General features: G+C 49.7%; 3 protein-coding genes across 6 annotated transcripts; 1 reads left to right on the top strand and 2 right to left on the bottom strand.

Moving 5' to 3' along the window:
* Positions 1 to 18: 18 nt before the first annotated feature.
* LOC122366738 (cleft lip and palate transmembrane protein 1-like protein) lies at positions 19 to 9266 on the bottom strand. 3 transcript variants are annotated; one of them, XM_043339275.1, is made up of 11 exons: positions 9177 to 9266; positions 8375 to 8542; positions 7860 to 7960; positions 5809 to 6013; positions 5310 to 5476; positions 4683 to 4811; positions 4294 to 4435; positions 3781 to 3969; positions 3245 to 3441; positions 2525 to 2660; positions 19 to 2262 (listed from the first exon to the last, which is right to left on the bottom strand). In XM_043339275.1, exons 1-11 carry the CDS (start codon positions 9243 to 9245, stop codon positions 2035 to 2037), a joined length of 1731 nt encoding a protein of 576 aa, XP_043195210.1. In that variant the 5' UTR covers positions 9246 to 9266; the 3' UTR covers positions 19 to 2034. The 3 variants fall into 3 exon arrangements, with proteins under 3 accessions (XP_043195210.1, XP_043195211.1, XP_043195212.1); XM_043339276.1 differs by lacking the exon at positions 9177 to 9266 and adding an exon at positions 9102 to 9176; XM_043339277.1 differs by lacking the exon at positions 9177 to 9266 and adding an exon at positions 8835 to 8855.
* A 230-nt stretch (positions 9267 to 9496) lies between these two features.
* LOC122366730 (ubiquitin-conjugating enzyme E2 G2) lies at positions 9497 to 11688 on the top strand. The gene is made up of 5 exons (XM_043339264.1): positions 9497 to 9719; positions 9885 to 9966; positions 10197 to 10315; positions 10530 to 10670; positions 10948 to 11688. The coding sequence occupies exons 1-5, from the start codon at positions 9677 to 9679 to the stop codon at positions 11067 to 11069; spliced, it is 507 nt and encodes a 168-aa protein (XP_043195199.1). The 5' UTR covers positions 9497 to 9676; the 3' UTR covers positions 11070 to 11688.
* A 161-nt stretch (positions 11689 to 11849) lies between these two features.
* Positions 11850 to 22420, bottom strand: LOC122366729 (poly [ADP-ribose] polymerase 2-like). Of its 2 annotated transcripts, none has more exons than XM_043339262.1 (13): positions 22378 to 22420; positions 19523 to 19648; positions 19083 to 19211; positions 17986 to 18375; positions 17237 to 17546; positions 16589 to 16739; positions 16022 to 16139; positions 15600 to 15738; positions 15103 to 15313; positions 13767 to 13991; positions 13361 to 13474; positions 12726 to 12835; positions 11850 to 12369 (listed from the first exon to the last, which is right to left on the bottom strand). In XM_043339262.1, the coding sequence occupies exons 2-13, from the start codon at positions 19608 to 19610 to the stop codon at positions 12222 to 12224; spliced, it is 2133 nt and encodes a 710-aa protein (XP_043195197.1). In that variant the 5' UTR covers positions 19611 to 19648; positions 22378 to 22420; the 3' UTR covers positions 11850 to 12221. The 2 variants fall into 2 exon arrangements, with proteins under 2 accessions (XP_043195197.1, XP_043195198.1); XM_043339263.1 differs by having other exon boundaries at positions 22384 to 22419.
* Positions 22421 to 22495: the final 75 nt, after the last annotated feature.

Genomic DNA, 22495 nt, shown 5'->3' with positions numbered 1-22495 from the left:
CGGCTAGAAAGACGTTCGTTTAGCGTTCATGCACCGCTAGCTCTGTATTCGAAAAAAAAAATACATGAGCAACAGGAGCTTGGAAACACTGGCTGGGCGTCCGACTGAAACAACAAATATTTACCGGGGGACGACTAAAGCAGTGCTGTCCAAATATCACGAGTCGGGTCGAGCTCTTCAGATCAGTCTGTGCCACGGAACGGAAAAAAACTACCACAGAACAGCGATTACGACACACAGGTATAATCAATACATGACAGAGCTCTTCATTCCTATCGTAGCTGGCAGGGTTGTGCTCGACTCAAAAAAATTTGCCGACTCGACTCATCATTCAACTTCAGAAAGCCCTGACTCAACTCTGACTCAAACAAGGAGCTGATTTTTTGCCCTGACTCGACTCATGACTCAAGCGGCTCAACGAAAATATGAGTCGACTCAAACTTGACTCAAATTTTTTGTTGAGTCAAGTGAGTTGACTCAAAATTGACTCAGATAAAAAAGTTGTTGAGCGGGGGCGGGGGTGAAAAAAAAAAAATCCGGCAGCAGGGCCAGGGCGAAGTTGTTAAGCGGGGGGGGGGGGGGGGATGAAAAGCTTGCTTCTAGAAAGTTGAGTCAGCTGACTCATGTTCCTAAATGTTTGACTCAACTTAATGTCAAAAGGTATTTTACTGACTCAACTCTGACTCAACTCAACGCCTTAATATTTTCGTCCGACTCAACTCTGACTCAACTCAACAGCTCCTCATTTTATCCGACTCGACTCAAATCTGACTCATTTGAGTCAGAGTTGAGTCAAATTTCTGACTCGACTCATGAGTCAAGCACAACCCTGGTAGCTGGATGACCGACGATGCAATTTGTCAGACGAAAACATTTATGCAGCTTCTTTTACGCAGAACGGTTTGTAAACACAAATCCGCACGAACCAATCACAAATTACGCAGTCCAATCACGATGCGTGCTGGCACATCCGAGCGCCCCTCGCAGAACGATGTGCACCCACTTTTCAAGTAACAATCGAGGAGCCCCACTAGGCCGCGGAACCATGTAGTCCAACTTCAATGCCACAAAAACACAAAGTGAAGCACTTTCATTCACATAGACAGCTAGTTCAGATAATCCTACGCCTTGAAACTACAAAATAAATAAACAAGTCGACGAGAAACAGCAGTACCGAAAGCTCGCCTCGCCGCCTGTCTAAAAGCGGGAGGAAGGAATGGAGACTCGCCGCGAACGGCGACAGCTTTGGCATCACATTGCTGGCAGCCTGTGCAAGACGACCGCCCCGGACCGCCGTATCCGACACCCGACACCAACCCGGCCATAAACAAGACGCTACAACCGATACAACCACGCCCGCGCTGCGTTCCTGACACCCAACCACCCCCTGTGACAGTGCAGCCCCAACCTACCACCAGCCACCTCCTGAGACCTGCGTTTGGTTGAAAACCCTGTCCAATGCCTCGGGTCACCGGACCCCTCGCCACAAAACCCATACACTTTTACAGCACCCTCCCGCAACCATTCGTAGCAATCACAGGGCATGCACGCCAATGCAGTCTTTAATTCTGCGGTCTTTTTGGTAGTCATCGCCGGGTCGAGGACGAAGCTTAGGTCAGCTGATGTTTGCTCCCTGTTTGCTTCATAACACGTCATACCATCATAACTGCAGCCGCCCACAACCATGTGTGTGATGTGAACCACGCTTTACGGTAACGTCTACAACACTAGCGGCTCCAGCCCGCCCCCCACAGCGGTCCTCGGAGCGGCAGACCCGCCTGCCACACTGTCCGCTCCTCTCGACCGTACTGTGTTCCGTTCTGGCTCTTTACTCGCCACTCCCCTTCCTAAACTCGCATAGTAACTTCCACCTTCCCATCAGATACGTCCCCTCACCACCCACATCGAAATTCCTACCAGATTCATAGTAAATACAAATACCACCTGCAGCCCCTCCAAGACATTACAACCCACCTCCGGCATCGCTCCCATGAGTGACAAACCTGACTATCATCCGCGTCCCCGCCGCACCCCTCACTGCTGCTTTTTCTGCTGAGCCGGCGTCTCTGCCGGCGGCGGCGACACCTCGCTGCTCTCGGCGAAGCTGGCGGCGGCATCCAGTCGACTCTTATCCACCGGGTACAGCCAGCGCTGGTACAGGTACACCAGGAACACCAGATCGTCCCGGAAGCAGGCCACGCGGTGTGCCGTCGGCATGGTGATGATGAACGCGAACAGGTCGTCGATGAACGTGTTGAAAGCCTGCGTGAGGAGGGTGGGGTAGTGGCGGGACCATGCGCGTTAAGAAAAGTAGCAACATTCACTTACTTTGCGTGAGGTCCAAACCCGGACACGAAAGAGGCTTTGAAACTAGAAGAAAGGTACGGATAAAATTTGATTTGACGCAAGAAAAAATTAGTCAAAAGCCAGCCCCTCTCAATCCTCATAAAACTTCCTAGCCCTGTCTGGCAGCCCTCGCCTATCCCTGACAGAGTTTCCGCCCTATCCTGGCGCTGGCACCCACCTTGTACATGAGAGCGCGCCAGGGCAGGTGGGCCACCGACTTGAGCTTGTAGTTGACAAACAGCTGCGGCAACATGAAGAGGAAGCCGAAGGCGTAGACGCCGTTCACCACGCTCTGGATGCACCACGAGTACCAGCTGTCGAGAAGGAGGGGGGGGGGGGGGGAGGACAGGTCAGGTCAGGATCGCTGCCAAAAAGATGTAAAACATGATACCAGTCGTAAATTCTCGGGGACCATTTACATACGGCAATGCCTGATATTAAGCTGAATGTTACCGATCTGAAACCCATTAAAGTTTCGCTGGTTGTATGTATGCGCCTTAGTTTAGTTGCATTATCTGCGAGCATAACAAACCCTCGTTTGGATTTATGAAATTGATACCTTCCCGATACCTCCCATCCCAAAACAACCAGTCCCCATATCGCAGCTCTATGGCCCAGCTTCACACACAAACGACATCCACGAACCCCACATAAGAACACCGGTCACCACGTCCCTCCCCTCACCCCCCCCTCACCCTCTACACCTTAGTGGTTGCATTACCTGTGAGCATGAAACTCTCGTTTGGATTTCAGAAATCAATAACCTCCCGATACCTCCCATCCCAAATCAACCAGTCTCCATATAGCGACTCTCTGGCCCAGCTTCACACACAAACGACATCCCCGAAGCCCACACAAAAACACCGGTTACCAAGTCTTCCCCTCCCCCCCTACACACCTCTTGTGTGGCGTGTAGAGCAGTGAGTACACCGCTCCGGCGGCACACAGCGGATAGAGCAGATACGACAGGTAGGTCATACTCTGAGAGTCGAACGCGGCTGTACGCAGTTCGTCCGAGGTGCGGGCGCCAAACGACAGCCGCGGCACCAGGCCCCAGCGGATGGAGATGTGGAACGCCTTGAACACCTTCCAGATCTGCCGACAGGGGGAGGGGGGTGATCAGGGGAAGGGTAGGGGGACAAGATGGTGTGCTACGGTACTGAACTGATGACGAAACGGCATCCTTGAGGTTTAAAGTATGAAATGGGACAGGGATATCTAAAATTCCTCTGGTACGAACTCACTCCCGGAAAATATGAGAATATATTAGCAACTCAAGGAGCAGCTGGCCAGCATTTGTACATCATTATCAATTAACATCGGCATCTCACAAAAAAAAAACACACACGAAGTGTCAGGTCACCACGAGATGCCACATCCATAACTCCATATCCTAAATCACCGCACCACCTCTTCTTCCCCATCAGCACTAACCTCAATGACTGTGCCGATACCCATGGGCACAATGACCAGGTAGCTGGTCTCTTCATCCAGCAGATAGAGAAACACCACCACCTGTGAGAAGGCGCGCCACAGCACCGCCTTCGTGGACAGGCCGGCGAAAGAGCTGCGCCGCCGCCAGAACTCGATGTCGTTCTTGAACGCCAGGAAGTCGAACAGCAGCTGCGATCAAACAGGGGAAGGGGCGTGATTTTTGGACTGTTGTTAGGGAAAATATGGTAGCGCTGGAAGACGAACGCAGCTATTGTATCTGAATAAGATAGACGAAGTAGTTTCATTTTGTTATCCCAATGGGACTAGTGGGGGAAAATAGCATCCATATGGATACATTATCCACCCTTCCATGCGAACAGCACGAAATCAATCATAAAAACATCACTTGTATTCCCAGCACCATCACAGATTCCGCACTGACCAGTACCTATACCCCGGCCTCCCGACCTTTAGCTTCTTCCCTCCGCGGCAGGATGTCCACCGCCTACTCACGTGGACGGCGGAGACGAACATGGTGACCAACAGGAGGACCATGTTGGTCTCGGTGAAGATGCCCTTCACCTCGTCCAGGTCCTTGGCCGAAAAACCCAGCTGCTGCATCGACGTCATGCCCAGCTCAAACTGCATCCACAGCCTGCCGTGGAGATAACGACAGTGCAAATCGTCATCACCCGGGACAAAGTACAGCATAGTTAGTGAGATGAACGTTCTGTGATCGGTTGACCGGTATCACGCCATCACTACATGAAAGAAAACCAGATGAGCATGCATTTTTTCACAGGCGTTCGATCATTTCCACCAGATTACAGACACTGAAGGGTACCAATTTGATATCATTCAGACCGACCCGGACAGACTTCAAATTGAGTACCCGGACTGACCTCATTTTACCGAGTCGGGCCGGCTCCAGTCTGACCGTGACGTTCATCTGTTCTCCCGGCGCGGCGGTGATGCGGGTCAGATGTTTGACCCGGGTCGACAGCTGGTCCACGCGCAGCAGGGGCAGGTATCTGGAGATGTGTCAACGTCAGGTCAGGTCAGGTCAGGTCAGAGGAGAGTTAGGGTCGGGTCAATGTTGGGTGAGATAAGCCAAGTTCGGTTGGTCAGTGTCAGGTCACATGTTAGATCAGAGTCAAATTCTAATCGAGAGACAATGTCGTAGTTAGGTCACGGTCGTGTCATGATAGAGGTCGCGGCATTGGACAAGGTCACGCCATGGCCACGATTCAACCACAATCAAAGTCATGAGTGGAATGAGTCATTGTCACTTTCAGGTCAAGATCAGAAGCACGATTAATAGACATTGAAGAATAAAAATGGCTTATCTCACGATCGACACACACACACGTGTCACTGAACTGCCTTCCGTTGGCCTGCCCTCTGTGTCACTGACATGCCCTCCAGTGACCTGCCCTCTGTGTCCGACTGACCTGCCTCCGCTGACCCGCCTCCTGGCCTCCTGGGTCATTGACCTGCCCCCCTGATGACCTGCCCTCTGGGTCACTGACCTGCCCTCGGGCGACAGCCGCTGGGCCACCATGGCCGCGATGTCTGCCGGCATGTCCTTGCGCGGCAGGCCGGCCTCCTCTGCCAGCACCAGCAGCGGGACGTGGGAGCGCAGGTGGGGCACCGGCCGGCCGTCCGGGCCGGGGGACTGGGACGAGCGCGGCGCACTCTGCGGGGGAGGGGGGAGGGGGCGGTGTATCTGCTTAGATAGTCACTGCTAGCGGAGCGGGAATATGAATGCAAAAACGCCCGCCTCCAGATAATGACTCAGATCATCAGTTCCCAGTGCAGCTGCTTCAAAAAATGTCCTCATGAATGAATGGCTTATTTAGTGTGGTAAAAAAAAAAGATCGATTGCCATGAACGACGAACGCATTGGTAGCAAATCACGCGTACAAGTTACGGAAAAATAATGCACGCTTTTATTTTCCGGCTTCTAGTTCTATCTGAGCCATCCACAATGCCACCAGCACCTACACCCCTCCCCTCCCCTCCCCGTACCTGTTCATCCCCTCCCAGCAGATTGAACGCCTCCGTCTGCGGCACGTGGTTCTCTATGAGCGGCGCGCGCGCGTACACGGCCACCGGACTGCTGATCATGTCCTGGTAGCGCCGGCCCGGAGGCGGCATCGGGGACACGAAGGCGTGCAGATGGAGGGTGCCGGCACGCTGCTGGGCCAGCCCCGGTACAGTGACCGCGTACTGTCTGAGAGACAAAGACAGAGAGGGGGTGGTAGGCTGGATACGTAGGTACTGTCTGCGAGAGAACGGCGGGGAGGGGAGGGGGTAGGCTGGGTACGTACTACGTACTGTTTAACAGCGAGGGGCGACGGGGCGAGGAGGTAGGCTGGGTACGTACTGCCTGAGAGAGAACGGCGGGGAGGGGGGGGGGGGTGGTAGGGGCAGGCGAAGGGCCGAATGGTGGTGGCCATGTGGCAGTTAAGAAACGGGACAGAAATGTCGATATGCACCCACGTAGGCAGCCATTCGATTAATTCACAGATTCGCGGAACCGAGATTGAATAGAATGCCAATACCATTTCCTTGCAACACATTAAGAAACATTACTGCTCATCCATATATGATTGTTTGAGCCACAGTGTACATAAATAGCAATCCATAACCCTCTCAGGCCATCTGGACCAGAAACGATCATACAAATGGTTTACCAAGCATCTTGAAGCTCCTGATGTTAATGCGATGGAGTAATAATAACATCGAAGATTAGGCATTGAACGAAGCATGCAGGTAATGGGCACCATACAATGTCAAATCTCTTCGGCCGCGATTTTGGCTCCAAAAAGTATGGCGCTAAATTCGGTGGATGACCCATTTGCTGACCTACTTTGACCCTAGTTCCCTTGAGCTTGAAGAGAGTGGCCTTTGAGGTATCACCAACATATCAGAGCATGAAACGATATGTTACCTTATTACGGAGCGAGCGAAGCGAGCGTAGTCTTTCCTTAGATTAACGGAAATTTCTGAGTATGAGCGGCCGGCCGACGCTTTTGCGAGGCTTATATCTCAGCAACCACTTGACCGATTTACACGGCGTAATTTTTGTAGGGTAGCTTCATTCCTTCTACCAAGTATTGGACTATTCCCGATGCATGTGGGTGACCCCTTATGCACGTGCCACGCGCAAAACTAAGAGGTGTCAGTTTTGTAATTGTTGCAATATCTCGGTAACTACTTGGCCGATTGCGCTGAAATTTGGCATGTAGGTAGGCACTAGTGGTGCCAATTTCATGAAATTTCAATTCCAATTCCGATCCAATTCCAAGAAATTGCCAAGTAAATTTCCAATTTTGTCCAAAGCGGGGGCTATTCCAATTTTTAACGATTTTTGCATTTTTTGCGTAAATTTTAAAAGTGTTTAAAAGCGTTTTAAAGGCCTCCGTTTTAAAATTTTAAATTTTAAAGGCCTTGTGTTCCGATTAATTTCCAAAAAATGTTAAGAATTCCGTCCAAATTCCAAATTGGAATTGGACAAAAATTGGAATTCCAAGAAAAGAAATTCCGATTGGCACCAATAGTAGGCACCCACTAGGCACTGCATATCCATGTGCCAGAGTTGGGGTGCTGCTGCACGTGCGCACGTGCAGGGGTCGTTTCCAGATCTCGAGAACGGCTGGACCGATGGCGCTCAAATTTGGTACACGGTTAGGGACCAGTTAGTAGGGTGCCGTGCACAAATCAGTTGGGATCCATTCTGCACGTGCGCACGTGCAGGGTGCCGCTTCAAGATCTCGAGAACGGCTGGGCCGATTGTGCTCAAATTTGGCACATCGCTAGAAACCGGTCAGTAGGGTGCCGTGAACAAGTCAGTTGGAGGTACCCTCTCGAAATTTCGCACGTGCAAGACTCACCCCCTCGCTCGCTCCGTTAGTCGCCCCAAAAGGCGCTATACTGGTCTTAGAACAATTGCTTCTCCCTGGAATGCTACTAAACCAGCATCAAAACTTTTTACATCTTACCAACATGATCCACCATTTCTGGTTTCACAATATTGAGCTCCACGTTTTCATGGAAGTAAAAGCATGTGCACTTACTCTTCCTTTGCTTCTGTGAGATCCAGATCCTTCCATCTTCCAAGGAACTTCAATTCTGATTGGCTTTGAATGTTTGCTGAGTTGGACAGATACAGCAAAAACTGGAAAACACATTATTGTTATGTTTCAAAACCACAAAGCATTCTAAAGCTGTGAGGAACAACTGATGGTGAAAAATGTGTGAAAATGCTCAAAATACAGCTAAAGGTAAAAGTATCCATGGTAAAAGTTGGCTGCTACCATGGTCATGGGTCAAAGGCAGGCCAGTCTAGAGAACTGGGTGCCCTACCACACACATTACAACTATCCCATTGTAAGCTTCCACACAAAGAAAATATAAGTTGTTCGTTGAATAAGGAAACTATGAACTATACACTGCATGTTGAACCAGGCTACATTTACTTTACCTACACAGCTCAAATTGCTCAAGCAAATCATTTTTATTCTATCTCATCTACATTTTTACCACTGCACCATAACTGGATAAGATAAATAGGGTAACTGAATAACCTTACCTGTAGTTTTGGTTTGGTGCTAAGATGAGACTGAATGCAATCCTTTGATGTCTCATGACATGTTGGAGGTAAGAACAGAGAAGCAATTGTCCATAAGGAATGGAGAATGTAGGCAAGAAACAGCCCAGACAGCACCAGTGTAAAACTTGGTCTTTGCATGATTAATTCCTGAAAGCAGATGGCATGTCATGAATATTAAAATAGATCTCACCATTTTAGCCTAGCAAGCACGCACTGCGGTGGCATGGCCAGCCGCAGGGCATACCCCACCAGCACACCTTTGTGGCAGGTCCAGTAGGTACCACTATAGCTAACATTCAACATTGTACTAGAAGGTAAGTTAAGCTTCCGGTAACTGAATGAAATGAACTGAACGCCTGGTCACAAAGTCAAATGGACTAATGCTGATGCTGTGCAAATTGCTGACGTCATATCTAACGTGCAACAAAATCATTGATACCTAAATGCGTAGTTGAGGTTGTTGAAGTTGAGCATTAGTGAGCTGTACTAGACGGTCTATTCGATGCTCACATCGAGCCGGACTAGGAAATGAGCCGAAATGAGCCATGAGGTCAGTTCATTGTGGCGTGAGGATGCAGGTTTGGCAGCCCAGCCGTAGGGAATCATACAACAAGCGATCGGAAGACACGTAATTATCATGTCTCGAAATCGATGAGTGAAACAGACTATACGACAAAACCACACACATCAAACACACATGACATACATGAAAAAAGAAAATTTTTCCGTTGTTGTTGTTGTTGTTTTGGTGTAGGGCGCATAAAAAAAAAAAATTTCCCACCGGTACATCTGCGCAGCGCTCGTCTGTACTGCGCCGAAAACAAATTAGTGTATTTTCTGAGTATCTCATTCAACTGCTACGTCATTAGTTTTCCGGCATAAATACTTCTTTTCAATTTTATTATTTTCTTTTGATGATTCATTACAAAGTTGTTTTATTTCTATCATTATTGAAGAAGTTCTTGGGTTCTTAAAGAGTGCAGGATGAGAAACTCTCAAAACGCACACGGCAAGAGATATAACAAATCATTTGTTTTTTTGACGTCAGAATTTTGTGAGTTCTACCTTTTTGAGATTACATGCAGCATCAGCATAACAACCACTGAACTCAAACAACGCAACACACACACAACACGTACACGGGCGACTGTACTGTGTTTGATTTTTTCGCAATTTTTCTGTTGGCTGAAACCAAGGCCGTATAAGAGGCTGAAACTGTACTAGGGCGGAAAACTTCGGGAAAAGTTATATGGTTCTGGGTGCAGCTTTAATTCATTAGCTATGGCTGGCAATGCACTCAAACGTCTGATGGCGGAGTACAAACGTAAGTTTTTGTTTTTCACGTTAAATGGGAAAACAAACAGGCTTAATGAGATTAATTTTCACATTTTACACTGGTTAAAATATATGTATGAATATTGTGGGTCACCATAGGATGAGCACCAATGGCAATTGACAAACAAGCAACTGAATGAGCTTTCTTTTGCAGAGCTTACCCTGAATCCACCCGAGGGAATATTGGCTGGGCCCATCAATGAAGAAAACTTTTTTGAGTGGGAGGCACTCATTACGTAAGTAATGATCAGGATCATTTCATTTTACTCAAACTGATGGTCAAGTGGTAGTTGTGTTCAATTTTTCCTTGAAAGTAATTTATCAAGTCATGTAGTTGAGTGGTTGCTTGCTGCTTAGTTACGTTTAATAATCTCCAATTTTAAAGATGAATTGCAGGGCAGGGGTCATATTTTTCACTTGCCTTAATTATGTTGAATGTTTTTTTTTCATGTTCACTGTGTTTCAGAGGACCTGAGGGGACCTGCTTTGATGGAGGAGTGTTCACGGCAAAGCTGACCTTTCCACCAGACTACCCACTGAACCCACCCAAGATGCAATTCTGCTGTGAAATGTTTCATCCCAACAGTAAGGCTTTTGCTTCCTTGATTCATGAATATTATGTTCTAAATCTTCAGGTCACAATGTCATTACATCTGCCAAACATAAAGCCAACACATTTGACAGCCATATGTTAATAATATATGTGTGCCAGATACCATAAATTTGGTGAAGCAAGTCACAAGCTCATTTATCAAACCATTCGCCACCCGTTTCCTGACTCACAACCCCTCCGCGCCAGTTTACGCCGACGGCCGTGTGTGCATCTCAATCCTGCACGCGCCGGGCGACGACCCAATGGGCTACGAGACCTCGGCAGAGCGCTGGAGCCCCGTGCAGAGCGTCGAGAAGATCCTGCTCTCGGTGGTCAGCATGCTGGCAGGTGAGCACTGAGCGGCCAGTGGGTGGTGATTGAACAGAAGACATCGCGGGAGCGGCAAAACGGCAAAACGAAACCGATTGATGTAAAGCCATCCGTGCACGCTTGTAGTAAAAATGGCGATACCGGCAAATGCGTCATTCGTGTGTGCTTCTAGCTCACGTTCTGTCATTGTTTGATGTCGTTTTGCGACTTTAACTACTATTTGTTCGTTGGCACGTCAACAGTCACGATGTGCCAATGACCTCCACTATAACGACTCCCGGCCTGTGTCCTACAGAGCCAAACGACGAGAGTGGCGCGAACGTGGACGCCGCCAAAATGTGGCGCCAAGACCGCGAACAGTTTCAGAAGATCGCCCAGCGGCTGGTGCGTAAGTCGCTCGGGTTGCCGCCGCCCTGAGAGGGACAGATACGATATAGCGGATATGTTCTGTACCCAGCGGTCATGGACAGGTCAGGGGGGAGGGGTATACACACAGGAGGGGCACGGGCGATAACCCACGGGCGACGGTGCGATACCTGGCTGGTGAGAAAGTGTAGAAAGTGGTTCTGTGGCGCTGAATACGTCCAGGGAGCTTCCAGTGTGATGATGACACGACAAAACATGAGATGATATAGGTACCTAATTCGTCCGCCGCAAATGGTAATGGTTTTGTTGGTGTGTACCGCGGGGACCTGGTATAAAGTACTGAGGTATGACAGGCCCGAGGCCCTAAGTTCTTCCACGCCAGCTTTTCCATCATAAAGTTATTACGTTGTGGTACGTGATGCGCGTGCCACGGAAGTGTCCGAGCCGCTTGTTATATTTAAAATGGTATATATGTGTCTGTATACAGAGAATCGCTAAGTTGTATGGTAGTCGTGCTTTTCATCATGTCAGGTTAATTTGTGAACGGCGAGGACTGTTAGTTGGCCCGGAGCGAACTTTCACTTTTTTGTTAATACGACATCGATGGTTCGGAAATGTAATTGAAATCAGAGCCTCAGGTGTGAATAAGAGTACATGTATGGGCAACGAACTTCTATCGTTTAAGATTGATCCACAACAGCCTGAGAAAAGCGGCTTTATCAACCACAAACAAAACGGCGAGTGGAGAAAGGAACGGTAATACTATCCTAACCACACAGAAACAATGCCACACCCGAAGCGAATTGTAGCGCGCACTGAACAGGCTGGCGCAAAGGCAGGTGAATCACAGATATAATGACACGTTCTAGGCACATGACTAACTAAGCATGGCGGCACCACACAGTGCCTACAGATCACAAACAACTCACAGCTGCGCCAACAAAACTCGGTAAAACGACGCCAACTCCGCGCGATGAAATGAGCTCGGCACTCCCTGGAAATGTGACTATCTCGGCCGATGTACAGCCACGCTTCCTCCCCGGCGTTGCTGTGGCGACTGAGAGCGACCCGTGACTGCACTACCCAAATGCTCTCTGGCCACGGGTACTCACGCACAGGTACCGGTACGTACAGATCACTGGGTGGCCCGTTCACCCGTCGGTCGACCCACCAACCGACCGCCGCTTGCTCAACCCGACCGCCTCACTTGAAGGCGAACTTGACGCGCAGGGCGTAGCGCATGCGCACCTGGGCCACGTCGTAAACGATGTACTCGTTGTACATCAGACAGGCCTTGTTCTTGTCGGGGGTGTCCTTCGCCGGCCCCATCGGCACGACCACCCCGTCGTCACTGTCGAAACGGAAGAAAACAGGGTGAGAATGCAGCTGGAATTAATTTCACATAAGACCACGGTAACAGTGACTGTTAAGACTGAGGAATAACGTGCTGTCTAGGACAGTACTGTCCACTGCTGAAGAAAAATACCAAGGGTGCGCGCTTACAAGGCTCTGGGACAGTCCTTATATTTCCTCACGTAATGAAATGCAGCAGTTACATAGCAATGACACAATATACTCCTAACCCCAAAACCAAAACTCAAAATAGACAGAGCAACAGGAAATCGAATCAGTTCTTATCAAGCAGGACACTTGTCGCTGTCAGGCCTACTGTCAATCTCGACCTCCGACCAATCGCGTGCCACTCACAGTGTGACGTAGTTAGTAGTGGGCGGGGCCACCGTGCCCATGCCCTTGGTGCAGTGTTTCCCCTTGGGCAGCTTGTCAGCGTTGTAGTTAGCGTTGTACAACTGGTTCGGCTGTGGAATGGGAGAAAACGTCGCTTAGATAATGGGCAGCTGCTGAATCATAAAGTAAAAAATGAGACAAACGAGTTTTTTTGGGTAAAGCACCAATGCAGAAACGTGATGACGATAGATGATTTCGGCAAGGGAGCGCAACTGAGAAATATAATTTCATTCGTTCTGAGAGAATAAGTGCACCACGGCTAATAAAAGAAAAAGAAACGCCTTATATGTAAGGCCGAAACTGGTGAGATTCATTGATCATTCTTCTAACGTCTGCGATTCACTCTCCATACAAAAAAAAGAGAAGAAAATGCAGCATTACCCGTTCATCCAATCGAACAAAAACAACACGGAAAACCTAGATCCACACTAGTGCCTTCACTCCGTCTCGCCCTGTTTGATCACCCAGTCACAGCAGTCACACCCATCGTGAGAGACAGTCTCACATGGAAGTGTCACGGTGGAAGACAGAAGAGACACTCATCCAAAGAAAGAGATACTCACCCCAAGAAAGAGAAGAGAGAAAGAGACACCCACCTTGCCCAGCGAGACCTCGCAGAGCAGTAGGATACCCTCGTTCTTGGAGCGCGACGCGCAGCAATAGTTGGCAGACTTGCTGGCCATGTCGGCAAAGTAGATACCCTTGCCGAACTGAAAACGAGGAATGTGATACCCACGGTCAGCTCGCGGAATAAATACCCACATAAGAGCGCGTAAAGGCCAGATGGGCGGTACTTTCCACGACTTATATATTATTGTGCTTCCAAGAACAATCACCGAAAGAAGTAAAATCATTTCCATTCAATATCAGCATTTCATATAAACCGATTAGAAATCAATGAGTGAGTGAAACGAAATGAGGCATATATTCACGTATTTCGCCAAAGCGCCATACCCACGCCACCTCACGGATCACGCCCCCCCCCCCTCCGCCCCTATTTACCATGTATCCGGTGCAGGGCGCCTCGGGCGGGGCGATCTTCAGTCCGGCGCCGAAGATGCCGGCCCAGTTGGTGAGCCGGCTGCCGTGCCACAGCAGCATGCGGTTGCCGTGGTCGACGAAGCGCTCCTCCTCTGAGCGTTTGGTGACGGAGAAGGCGTCCAGCAGCTTCAGGCCGTAGCCCATGTGCGTGTGACCGTGAGTGGTCTCCAGGTACTTCTCCAGCGTCTGGCCAGGAAGAAATCGGAGTTCGTGAATCAAGGATCAACGATGGAAATGGCGCAGGAGTCGTACGTAAACCCAGTTTGCGAGGTAGGACAATGCCTCATTTGACAGAAAAATGAAAACATCTCAAAGCCATGTTAGGTAGTGTGCTTTCACATAACCTTCCTGGTGGTGGAAGGCGAGGGGAGGAAGTTGACCTAGCGAGCCCCTCCCCACGCAACGCACAGTCCTCAGCCTGTGCGTCATAGCCGTAGTTGCAGCTGGAATTACAGTGCACTATAACTTAAGACACTAATACCAGTATAGCGCCTTTTGGGGCGACTAACGGAGCGAGCGAGGGGGTGAGTCTTGCACGTGCGAAATTTCGAGGGGGTACCTCCAACTGACTTGTGCACGGCACCCTACTGACCGGTTTCTAGCGATGTGCCAAATTTGAGCACAATCGGCCCAGCCGTTCTCGAGATCTGGGAGCGGCACCCTGCACGTGCGCACGTGCAAAATGGGTCCCAACTGACTTGTACACGGCACCCTACTAACTGGTCCCTAACTGTGTACCAACTTTGAGCGCCATCGGTCCAGCCGTTCTCGAGATCTGGAAACGACCCCTGCACGTGCGCACGTGCAGCAGCACCCCAACTCTGGCACATGGATATGCAGTGCCTAGTGGGTGCCTACCTACATACCAACTTTCAGCGCAATCGGCCAAGTAGTTACCGAGATATTGCAACAATTACAAAACTGACACCTCTTCGTTTTGCACGTGGCACGTGCATAAGGGGTCACCCACATGCATCGGGAATAGTCCAATACTTGGTAGAAGGAATGAAGCTACCCTACAAAAATTACCGCATGTAAATCGGTCAAGTGGTTGCTGAGATATAAGCCTCGCAAAAGCGTCCGCACGGCCGGCCGCCCGGCCGGCCGGCCGGCCGCTCATACTCAGAAATTTCCGTTATTCTACGTAAGACTCCGCTCGCTTCGCTCGCTCCGTAACTATTCCTATCACAACTTTTCTTGTACGCACCTTGTGCCAAACCCGACACGCACCTTGTACATGTCTGTCCTTATACCCCATCCGGAACCTTGTACACCTTGTACCCCACCCGGTACGCACCTTGTACACCTGATCGCTGGGCGACAGGTGTTTGATATCCACATTGAGCGCGTGGTACTGAGAGTCAGCCGGGTGGCGCGCCTTGCCGTCACCCGACTCCTCCTCCTCCCCGATCAGCTTCAGCGCCGTCTGGATGTCTCCCAGCGCCTCCAGCAGCTCCAGCTTCAGCTTCACCTCGTGCGCAGTGCGGATGATGGTCGGAGGACGCATCCTGTTCGACGGCACACGGCGGAGCTGGTGGCGTCAGAGTTTTAGTTAAGAAATAGGCATAGGCAATGACATAGACCACATAAGCCACACATAAATATATAGTGGTCTATGGTTGGTTATGAAGATCGAGAGTAAAACAACGCGGCCCTGGGTGTTATCGAGGAGCGCATGTCGACAGAGTACGTGAGGGACCATGCTGTGCGTATGAAAACGATCAAAAACTAGAGATTTCGAGCAACGAGTGCCTATGCACCCCTCCTCTGAGACATCCTGTGCCGACTGCTCACCCGAAGCAGTGTGGGATGCGCGTGTAGAAGGCGCTGCAGGCGTCCACCAGCTCCCTGCCCGTCTTGTTGGCCTTGATGAGTTCGTCGATCTCTTTGAGCGCCTCGTACCCAGCCTTGATCTGATCCTCAGTCAGCTTCCCTGGGGTGGATAGGGAATCAGAGATAGAGTAAGACAGCGGCCGGGGAAAACACGGAAAGGACGCGTCACAACCAGCGGCATCATTCGAAAATTCACTGGTAGGATTCCTTCAGTTGGTGAAAAAGGTCTGATTGGACAAATTGACGGTACGCTTATGCCTGCTGGCCTGCCACTGAACCTTTTCATAAAAATCTGATGTCCAAGCCAACTCCTACACCAACTGCGAACACACGACCTCATCATACACTGGAGTCGAAGAGTTCTGCGGCGCACGAATTCTCACCCAGCGGCGCCTTCTTGGCGTCATACTGCATCTCCATCACGGCCTCCTCCATGGCCTTGACGTTGCAGATCAGCTCGATCAGGTCCTGCACCTTCTTCTCCAGCGAGCACGGAGCGATCTAAAAAAAACATTACATTTTCAGGTTAATACCAGTTAATAGAGCTAATTTAAAGGCAAGAATCATTAACTGTAATCAGGATTATAAGCAAATTGAAGCGCAGACGATTCACAAAGATGCATAAGTAACGCCTAGTAACGCGATACAATTGAATGAACCGGAACACTCGCAGACTTTTCGAAGCTATAAATTTGTCAGACGTCTCTGCCACTGAAGTCACCGCCATATGCCGCCACAGTATTATTTACTGATGAGGGGATGCACGGTGGGCTGGCGTCACACGAGGTTATATATTTTATTTTTGCGACTAGTTCATTGTTAATTCCTTAATTGTGACTCATTCGATAGCTGGTCAAGTTTTAAGTTTGTCAACTAAGTAATTCTTATTTAAAGAAATTCTTTTTTTACACAGAGCTATACAAGGTAAAAAGACTAAAGAGGCCACTTACTTCCTTCTTTTTCTTCTTTTCGGCCTCGGTTTTGAGTTTCTTGGCGTCGGGTTCATCCTCGGCGTAATCCATTTTCAGCAGATCGTACTTCCCTGGAACCTTTACAAAGTCGGCCCTGTTCCGCCACGCATTTTTAGTCTTGTCTTGGAACCTGAAAACAAACGATACTGTCAGATTCCGCAGCCTGTGGAGAAACAGCGCGGTCTCAACCATCTACTATTTCACTAATAACGTTACCCATGCTAAGATGAACCCATCGCTATTTGGTTATTAGATCCGACAAATCTACGATCGGATTAACCTGAGCGAAGAGCTAAGAGCGCAATAATTTGTCGTCATACAGCCGACGAGTCTCTGCGACCCCATGCCCCGTCCAGTGTCCCCGCAAGGCGCCTCGATGGTGGATAAATCGACACCACTCAAAGACGGAGGACCACGCTTAGCAACGGGTAACAGTGGCGTATTGCATCATGTTTACCGCAAATAATCATCGCAAAGGCTTTGACTACGCTCTCGGCAATTTGCAATGCATCAATCAACTGTGATAACGCCCATATGACGGCAAAGACGATAAAAGCTAATCACTGCGCCTTTAGGACACCAAGAATTTGACCCTTATCACAAAATGATCCCAAAAGTCCAACTCACTTGGAGGCGAACACGCGTTTGGCGGCCTCCAGGTTGGCTCCGTAGGTGGTCAGGCTGTTCTGGCCTTTGAAGCCGACGCGGCCCCAGCGCATCCAGACGCTGTAGGAGCCGCTGCCGTCCTTCTCCAGCAGCTGGATCAGGTAGTACTTGTTGTTGTTGTTGCCGATGTTGGTCTGGTTCAGCATGCAGTCCCAGACGTCGTCGCCCTCGCAGTAGACGTGGTTGGCGGCCGCCACGGGACACTCGGTGTCGACGGGCGCGCGGCCCTTCAGCACCACTGACTTCATCTGAGGCCCGGCGTCGGCGTCGGCTGGGGAGACGTCGACGGAGCATCTCAGACATAGTCACCAGACAGAGACAGAGACGTCACCAGACAGAGCGCGTCAGAAATCGTCATGGAAAGATGTCGTCGTGGAGAAGACGTCGCCGCGGTGGTGATTGGGGGGTTCAGGGTGCCAGGATTGCGGTGATTGTTGGCGTCCATAACTACATCGTCACGGAGAACATAGCGGCACAGCGGTAAGATATCGTCCGAGCACCGGCTTACAGCACCTCCGTCGTCCCACTCGTCACCGCGATCCGCCATAAATAAGTCAATTGTGGTGATTGATTGAGCATATCCACACAGTGCATGTGCTTGCGCGCGGATACGCTAGAACCAGCAAAATGACCCTTTACTGAAACGTTGCGAACTAAGCCGAAATCGCTGAAACTTTACCGCAACGAATACAGAAAAACACTATCCTTACCGTCAGCGGCTGCCGCGGCGGCGTTCTTCCTCTTGCTGCCTTTCTTGGCAGGGGCGTCCTTCTTGGCGGTATCGCCGGCATCCTTGGCATTTCCAGCGTCGTTCTTGGCATTTCCAGCGCCGTTCTGGGCGTCACCCGCAGCATCAGCAGGCTTCAGGCCCGCCACCGGCTTGTGCTTGGCGTCGTACGCCTTGCCAGAGCAGGTGACCCGCACCAGTTCCATATCGACGTCGCCCTTCTTCTTCCGAGCCATGTTCTTCAGGTCGTAGGTGACCCCCTGTCGCACGAACTTGGCCTTCTTCTTCGCCAGCGCGTCCTCCAGCAGCTCAATGATGGACATGGGCAGATACGTCTCCTTCTTGCCCTCCTTGATGCTCCAACTGAAGCTGCCTGGATAAACGATAAATCAAATCCATTAATATGAATGCATGATATGCTCGCCATTCACCTGTCGTCAAACTTATGCAGTAAGTCGATTTTTAAGGCCTAAGAAAGTTTTATCTAGAATGTTTTTCCATATTCGATGTTATATTTACCTTTACCGTCTTGTGATAAGTCCAGGGGCGGATCCAGAAAATCTCCAAGGGAGGGGCCATTAGAAACCAGGAGGCCCCCATAATCCCACCTGTTGGAGGCCCCATCTTCCCACTTGTTGGGCCCCCCCCCCCAAAAAAAAAAAACTGCGTCTATTGAGCTTATCTAGCTGTTCAGGCAACATCTCAACATGAATAAACGAATTATGAAATAAATGAACGAACGAGAAATAACTAAGTGGGTAGGTTAAAAAAAAAACTCATCGGATTTCGGCCACTTTATTTTCAGGAGGCCCCCTTTTCAGCTTTTTAACTTTTTATTTTATTTTTGAAAAAAAAATCAAAAATCGGCCAAGGGGGGGGACATGGCCCCCATGGCCCCCCCTTGTATCCGCGCCTGGATAAGTCTATACACTAAGGTGGAAAATTAAGCAAAAACATTGCTCCGCTGGTCCAAACTCTCGCTATCTGCGATCACTTGTCTTCACCGTCCAGGTCCAATTCAAGTACCTACACTTTACGACGCATTACAAGTTTTTTTTTTAAATATTTTTTGTTACAAACCTGTGCCACCAGTTTTCACGCATCGGATCCTGGTGGGCTTTTTGGCCGCCGAGCTGGCCTGCGTCATTTCCTCAAAGTTTACCGTCACATCCGTATCGTTCAACTTCAGCGCCACAGTAGTGCCACCGTCTGAAAAAGAAATAATAGCGAGTTCAGATTTCAATCGCTATACCAAATAACGCCCAACAAGCAGCGTCAAATCCAAGAGAAATCTACTGGTGCAGTCCATAGTCCGATCGCGAAATCTCCGGCAGTGAGTAAAATTTTGAAACTAGAGCTCAAAGGAAAGAAAGTCAGACACAATGGGACAGATGAGCAGCAGTTCCCCAGCACTAGTGGCTCGTCACAGTTAGGTGTAAGATCAGAAAAATCTTGAACGATCCCATTTAGCATACAAGGAAATGGCGGAAAGTTTGACATTTAAACCCGCTCCTGCTCACCTTGTGGCCCCTCCTGCAGATACGTTTGGACGGTGTCATCATATTGGAACCACTGCCTTCCATGCTCAACTTCAAACAAAAATGACATGCCTATTGGCTGTGGAGGCACCTTACCACTTACCAGCTCTGCAGGAAAAAAAAGGGGTCATTTGTAGGCAGCGTTATTAGTGCAGGTATACATATTATCAATGGAAAACAATTGACAAGTTGGAGGATACGAATACAGTACAATTCGCTAGGTTCAAAAGCTTCATTTCATCGTGTGGATTTAGACTTTCGCTTTAATTACGTGCGAGCAAAGCGCGGTCTTTTCAACATCAAGGAAAAATCTCCGTATGAGCACCTGGTCCGGCCGGCCCGGTCTGTGACGCATTTGAGAAGCTTGTGACTCAGCGACCGCTTGGCCGATTGAATTGACCTGCGGTCCTTTTTGTTGGGTAGCCCCATCCCTTATAGTTCGTAACTGACCACCTACTTGATCCATCTGGGTAACCGTCGTGGCACGTGCCCAGTGCCATTTGGAAAGCCGTGGGACGTGGGTGAAGAGTGTTGCTCTGCTAAAGTGGTAACTTTGAGAGCTTATATCTTGGCAACCACTGGAGTAATTGACTTGCAGCAGGTTTGTAAGGTTATAGTCCACAGTTACCTTCATCCCTTCAACAAAACATCAGATGCTTTCGATGCATGTGTGTCACCCCCACTGCACATGCACAGTGCTAAATGCAAAAAGATGTGTCAAATAGTTTGTTTCTCTTCAAACAGCTCGGCAATTATCGTGACAATTTTGATGAAACTTGGCATGCAGGTGGGCATGCTGCGCACACTGCTGCGTGCCGTATGTGCAGCAGGCGTGGGGCAGAGGAGGGGTAGTCGGTATGACGTCACATGGCTGTGTGCGGTGACGGAAGGCTGACGTAGGGATGCAGTGCGCGGAGCTTGGACTTGGAGCCTGTGTGTACGGTCCTACCACACACAGGGCCCATGAACAGTTTTCAGGACTCACTCTCTCGATCGCTCATTCTTTGCCCAAAAGGCATTTCACTATTACTTCACCTTTTTGCATTTGAACTCAACCATTCGCCATAACTCTTTGAGGAGCCATTTCGGCAATTGGCATTGAGCCCAACTATTCCGCCGTTGTGAGTTCCATTTCAGCCATTCAGCAAAACAGATTGAACGCTGAAATGAACGATCTGCAAAAGAGTTTAACACTTCGACAGCATTCGGCATTGAGCGAGCCAGCTCGGCATATGACGAATAGTTCTGACCATTGACGATTTGCTTTGCACAATGTTGAACCATTCGCTCAATGTCGAGTTGTAGAGGACCGCCGAATAGTTTTGCCAAATGGTGATTCTTTGTGACCAACCGCCCATTTGTAGCGCCACCTATTTGGCGAATGTGTACAAATGTTTTGTCCAATGGTCAAAAGCTAACGTAAAAAGGTGTATTGTTTGGAAGAAGGTATGTTATGACAAAACATCTTCGTAATTTTGATGTCTGATATCACAAGACTTTTTAAAATCTCCCAACACTTCTTGTTACTTTACCGATAGGTACTCGCCTGGCTACTACGGCCTGCCACCAACTGCAACTATACCTGTCAGGCTGTCAGGAGTCGCGCCCGTCGCGGTTCGAACCCGGACTGTTATAACCGGGAACGCGTGCTCTCACCACGCGGAGCTCAACGCTCTACCGACTGAGCTACGGAACCGGCCCAGTGTTCGAGGCTGGCAACGACATCAGCCTCTTCTCGGCACACGGCGCAGAGCACCGCGCGACACCGCTTGTGTGGGCACTGCTGGCACGCCGCGGAGTGGAGACAGCCGATTCGGTGCACGTACTGGAGCGAGCAGCCCCAGTGGCCCGCCCTCATCTGGTGCACCGAAACGGCGTCCTTTCGGTCCTCTCCGGGGATAGGGAGCGGCGGCGTGCTCCCGAGGAGTGGTTTAGATAGTAACTCAGACCAGTTGTCGCGCCTTGATGCGAGGCCGCACCATGAACCGCCCTGGTCAGCGAGCGGGCATTTGAGTGCGGCCGCTCGTTTCGCCAGGTCCGAGGTCGTCCACGCTCTCATTCCCCTCGATACCGTAGTGGGCAGGAACCCACTGCGGTATTACTTAACGACGCTCGGCGATGTTCAACAAGGTCTTCCATAACTATCTCCATGCCAAGGGTTGAAGCCTCACCTGGGCGGCCACTCCTCCACTGAGTATACTGATCAGGGTGGCTCGCCAGTTCGAGCACGTGATGACCGCGGGTAGGGCGGGGACGTCTCGCCCTGAAAGCTCTTCACAGCCGCTCACAGGGCAAATCTGCTGCTAAATTGACCAGCGTGCCAACTAAATTTGGAGACCGTCTTTTGCATTAAAAATCTGCTACTGCCCTGGCCCCTGCGCCGAAAACTTCAGCCAATGTCATGCGCTGAATTCAGTGTATGTGAAGTTACGCCGGAGAACGGTTAAATTTTCGGCGCAATCCCGCCACTAGGTGCAATCCCGCCACTATGCTGGTCGCTGGACACATCAGCGATATTCGACATAAGAGTATTTTTTCCAGTCTGGCCTTAGTTCTATTCAGTCTAGTGCTCTTCTCTTGCAAGATATGGCGGCATTAAACAGAACAAAGCAAATTGAAGGTGAAAGGAAATGACTGAGGGGACTGAGCTAGGAGGGGACACAGTAGCAGTGGTGGTGAAGAATTTGCCTTGGGTTGGAATTTGTCCGGACTTGCCAATCTTAATACAAAAATCAACTGGTCTGAAAGATCGTAACATAAAGAACATATTTCTACATGACTATCTAGTATCTACTAAGTATTAAAACCGGTAAAATATAAAATAAATACGGCAGTACCCTCACAACGTGGTTTCTCTCAAACTACGTTTACGGCGCACTGGATTTGCCGCACCGGCAATTACAAATTTTCACATCAAATAAGTATCAAAATATTAAGTGATGACGTCACAGAAAC

Source organism: Amphibalanus amphitrite, unplaced genomic scaffold (assembly GCF_019059575.1).
Source record: "Amphibalanus amphitrite isolate SeventyFive unplaced genomic scaffold, NRLGWU_Aamphi_draft 000827F_arrow, whole genome shotgun sequence".
NCBI classification, from domain to species: domain Eukaryota; kingdom Metazoa; phylum Arthropoda; class Thecostraca; order Balanomorpha; family Balanidae; genus Amphibalanus; species Amphibalanus amphitrite.
Note: the sequence above shows the minus strand (reverse complement) of the source record. Positions and strands in the feature narration are given on the sequence as shown.

Excerpts from the sequence above, each read along its gene's own strand:
- LOC122366738 (XM_043339275.1), bottom strand. The coding sequence starts at position 9,245 with ATGAGATACTCAGAAAATACACTAATTTGTTTTCGGCGCAGTACAGAC. Across the intron at positions 7,961-8,374 it reads GCACCAAACCAAAACTACAG|TTTTTGCTGTATCTGTCCAA; the intron begins GTAAGGTTATTC and ends TGTGTTTTCCAG. Across the intron at positions 2,661-3,244 it reads CTCTACACGCCACACAAGAG|CTGGTACTCGTGGTGCATCC; the intron begins GTGTGTAGGGGG and ends CCTTCTCGACAG.
- LOC122366730 (XM_043339264.1), top strand. The coding sequence starts at position 9,677 with ATGGCTGGCAATGCACTCAAACGTCTGATGGCGGAGTACAAAC. Across the intron at positions 10,316-10,529 it reads TGAAATGTTTCATCCCAACA|TTTACGCCGACGGCCGTGTG; the intron begins GTAAGGCTTTTG and ends CCTCCGCGCCAG. Across the intron at positions 10,671-10,947 it reads GGTGGTCAGCATGCTGGCAG|AGCCAAACGACGAGAGTGGC; the intron begins GTGAGCACTGAG and ends TGTGTCCTACAG.
- LOC122366729 (XM_043339262.1), bottom strand. The coding sequence starts at position 19,610 with ATGTCATTTTTGTTTGAAGTTGAGCATGGAAGGCAGTGGTTCCAATAT. Across the intron at positions 16,740-17,236 it reads AAACGCGTGTTCGCCTCCAA|GTTCCAAGACAAGACTAAAA; the intron begins GTGAGTTGGACT and ends GTTTGTTTTCAG. Across the intron at positions 15,314-15,599 it reads CGCATCCCACACTGCTTCGG|GATGCGTCCTCCGACCATCA; the intron begins GTGAGCAGTCGG and ends GCCGTCGAACAG.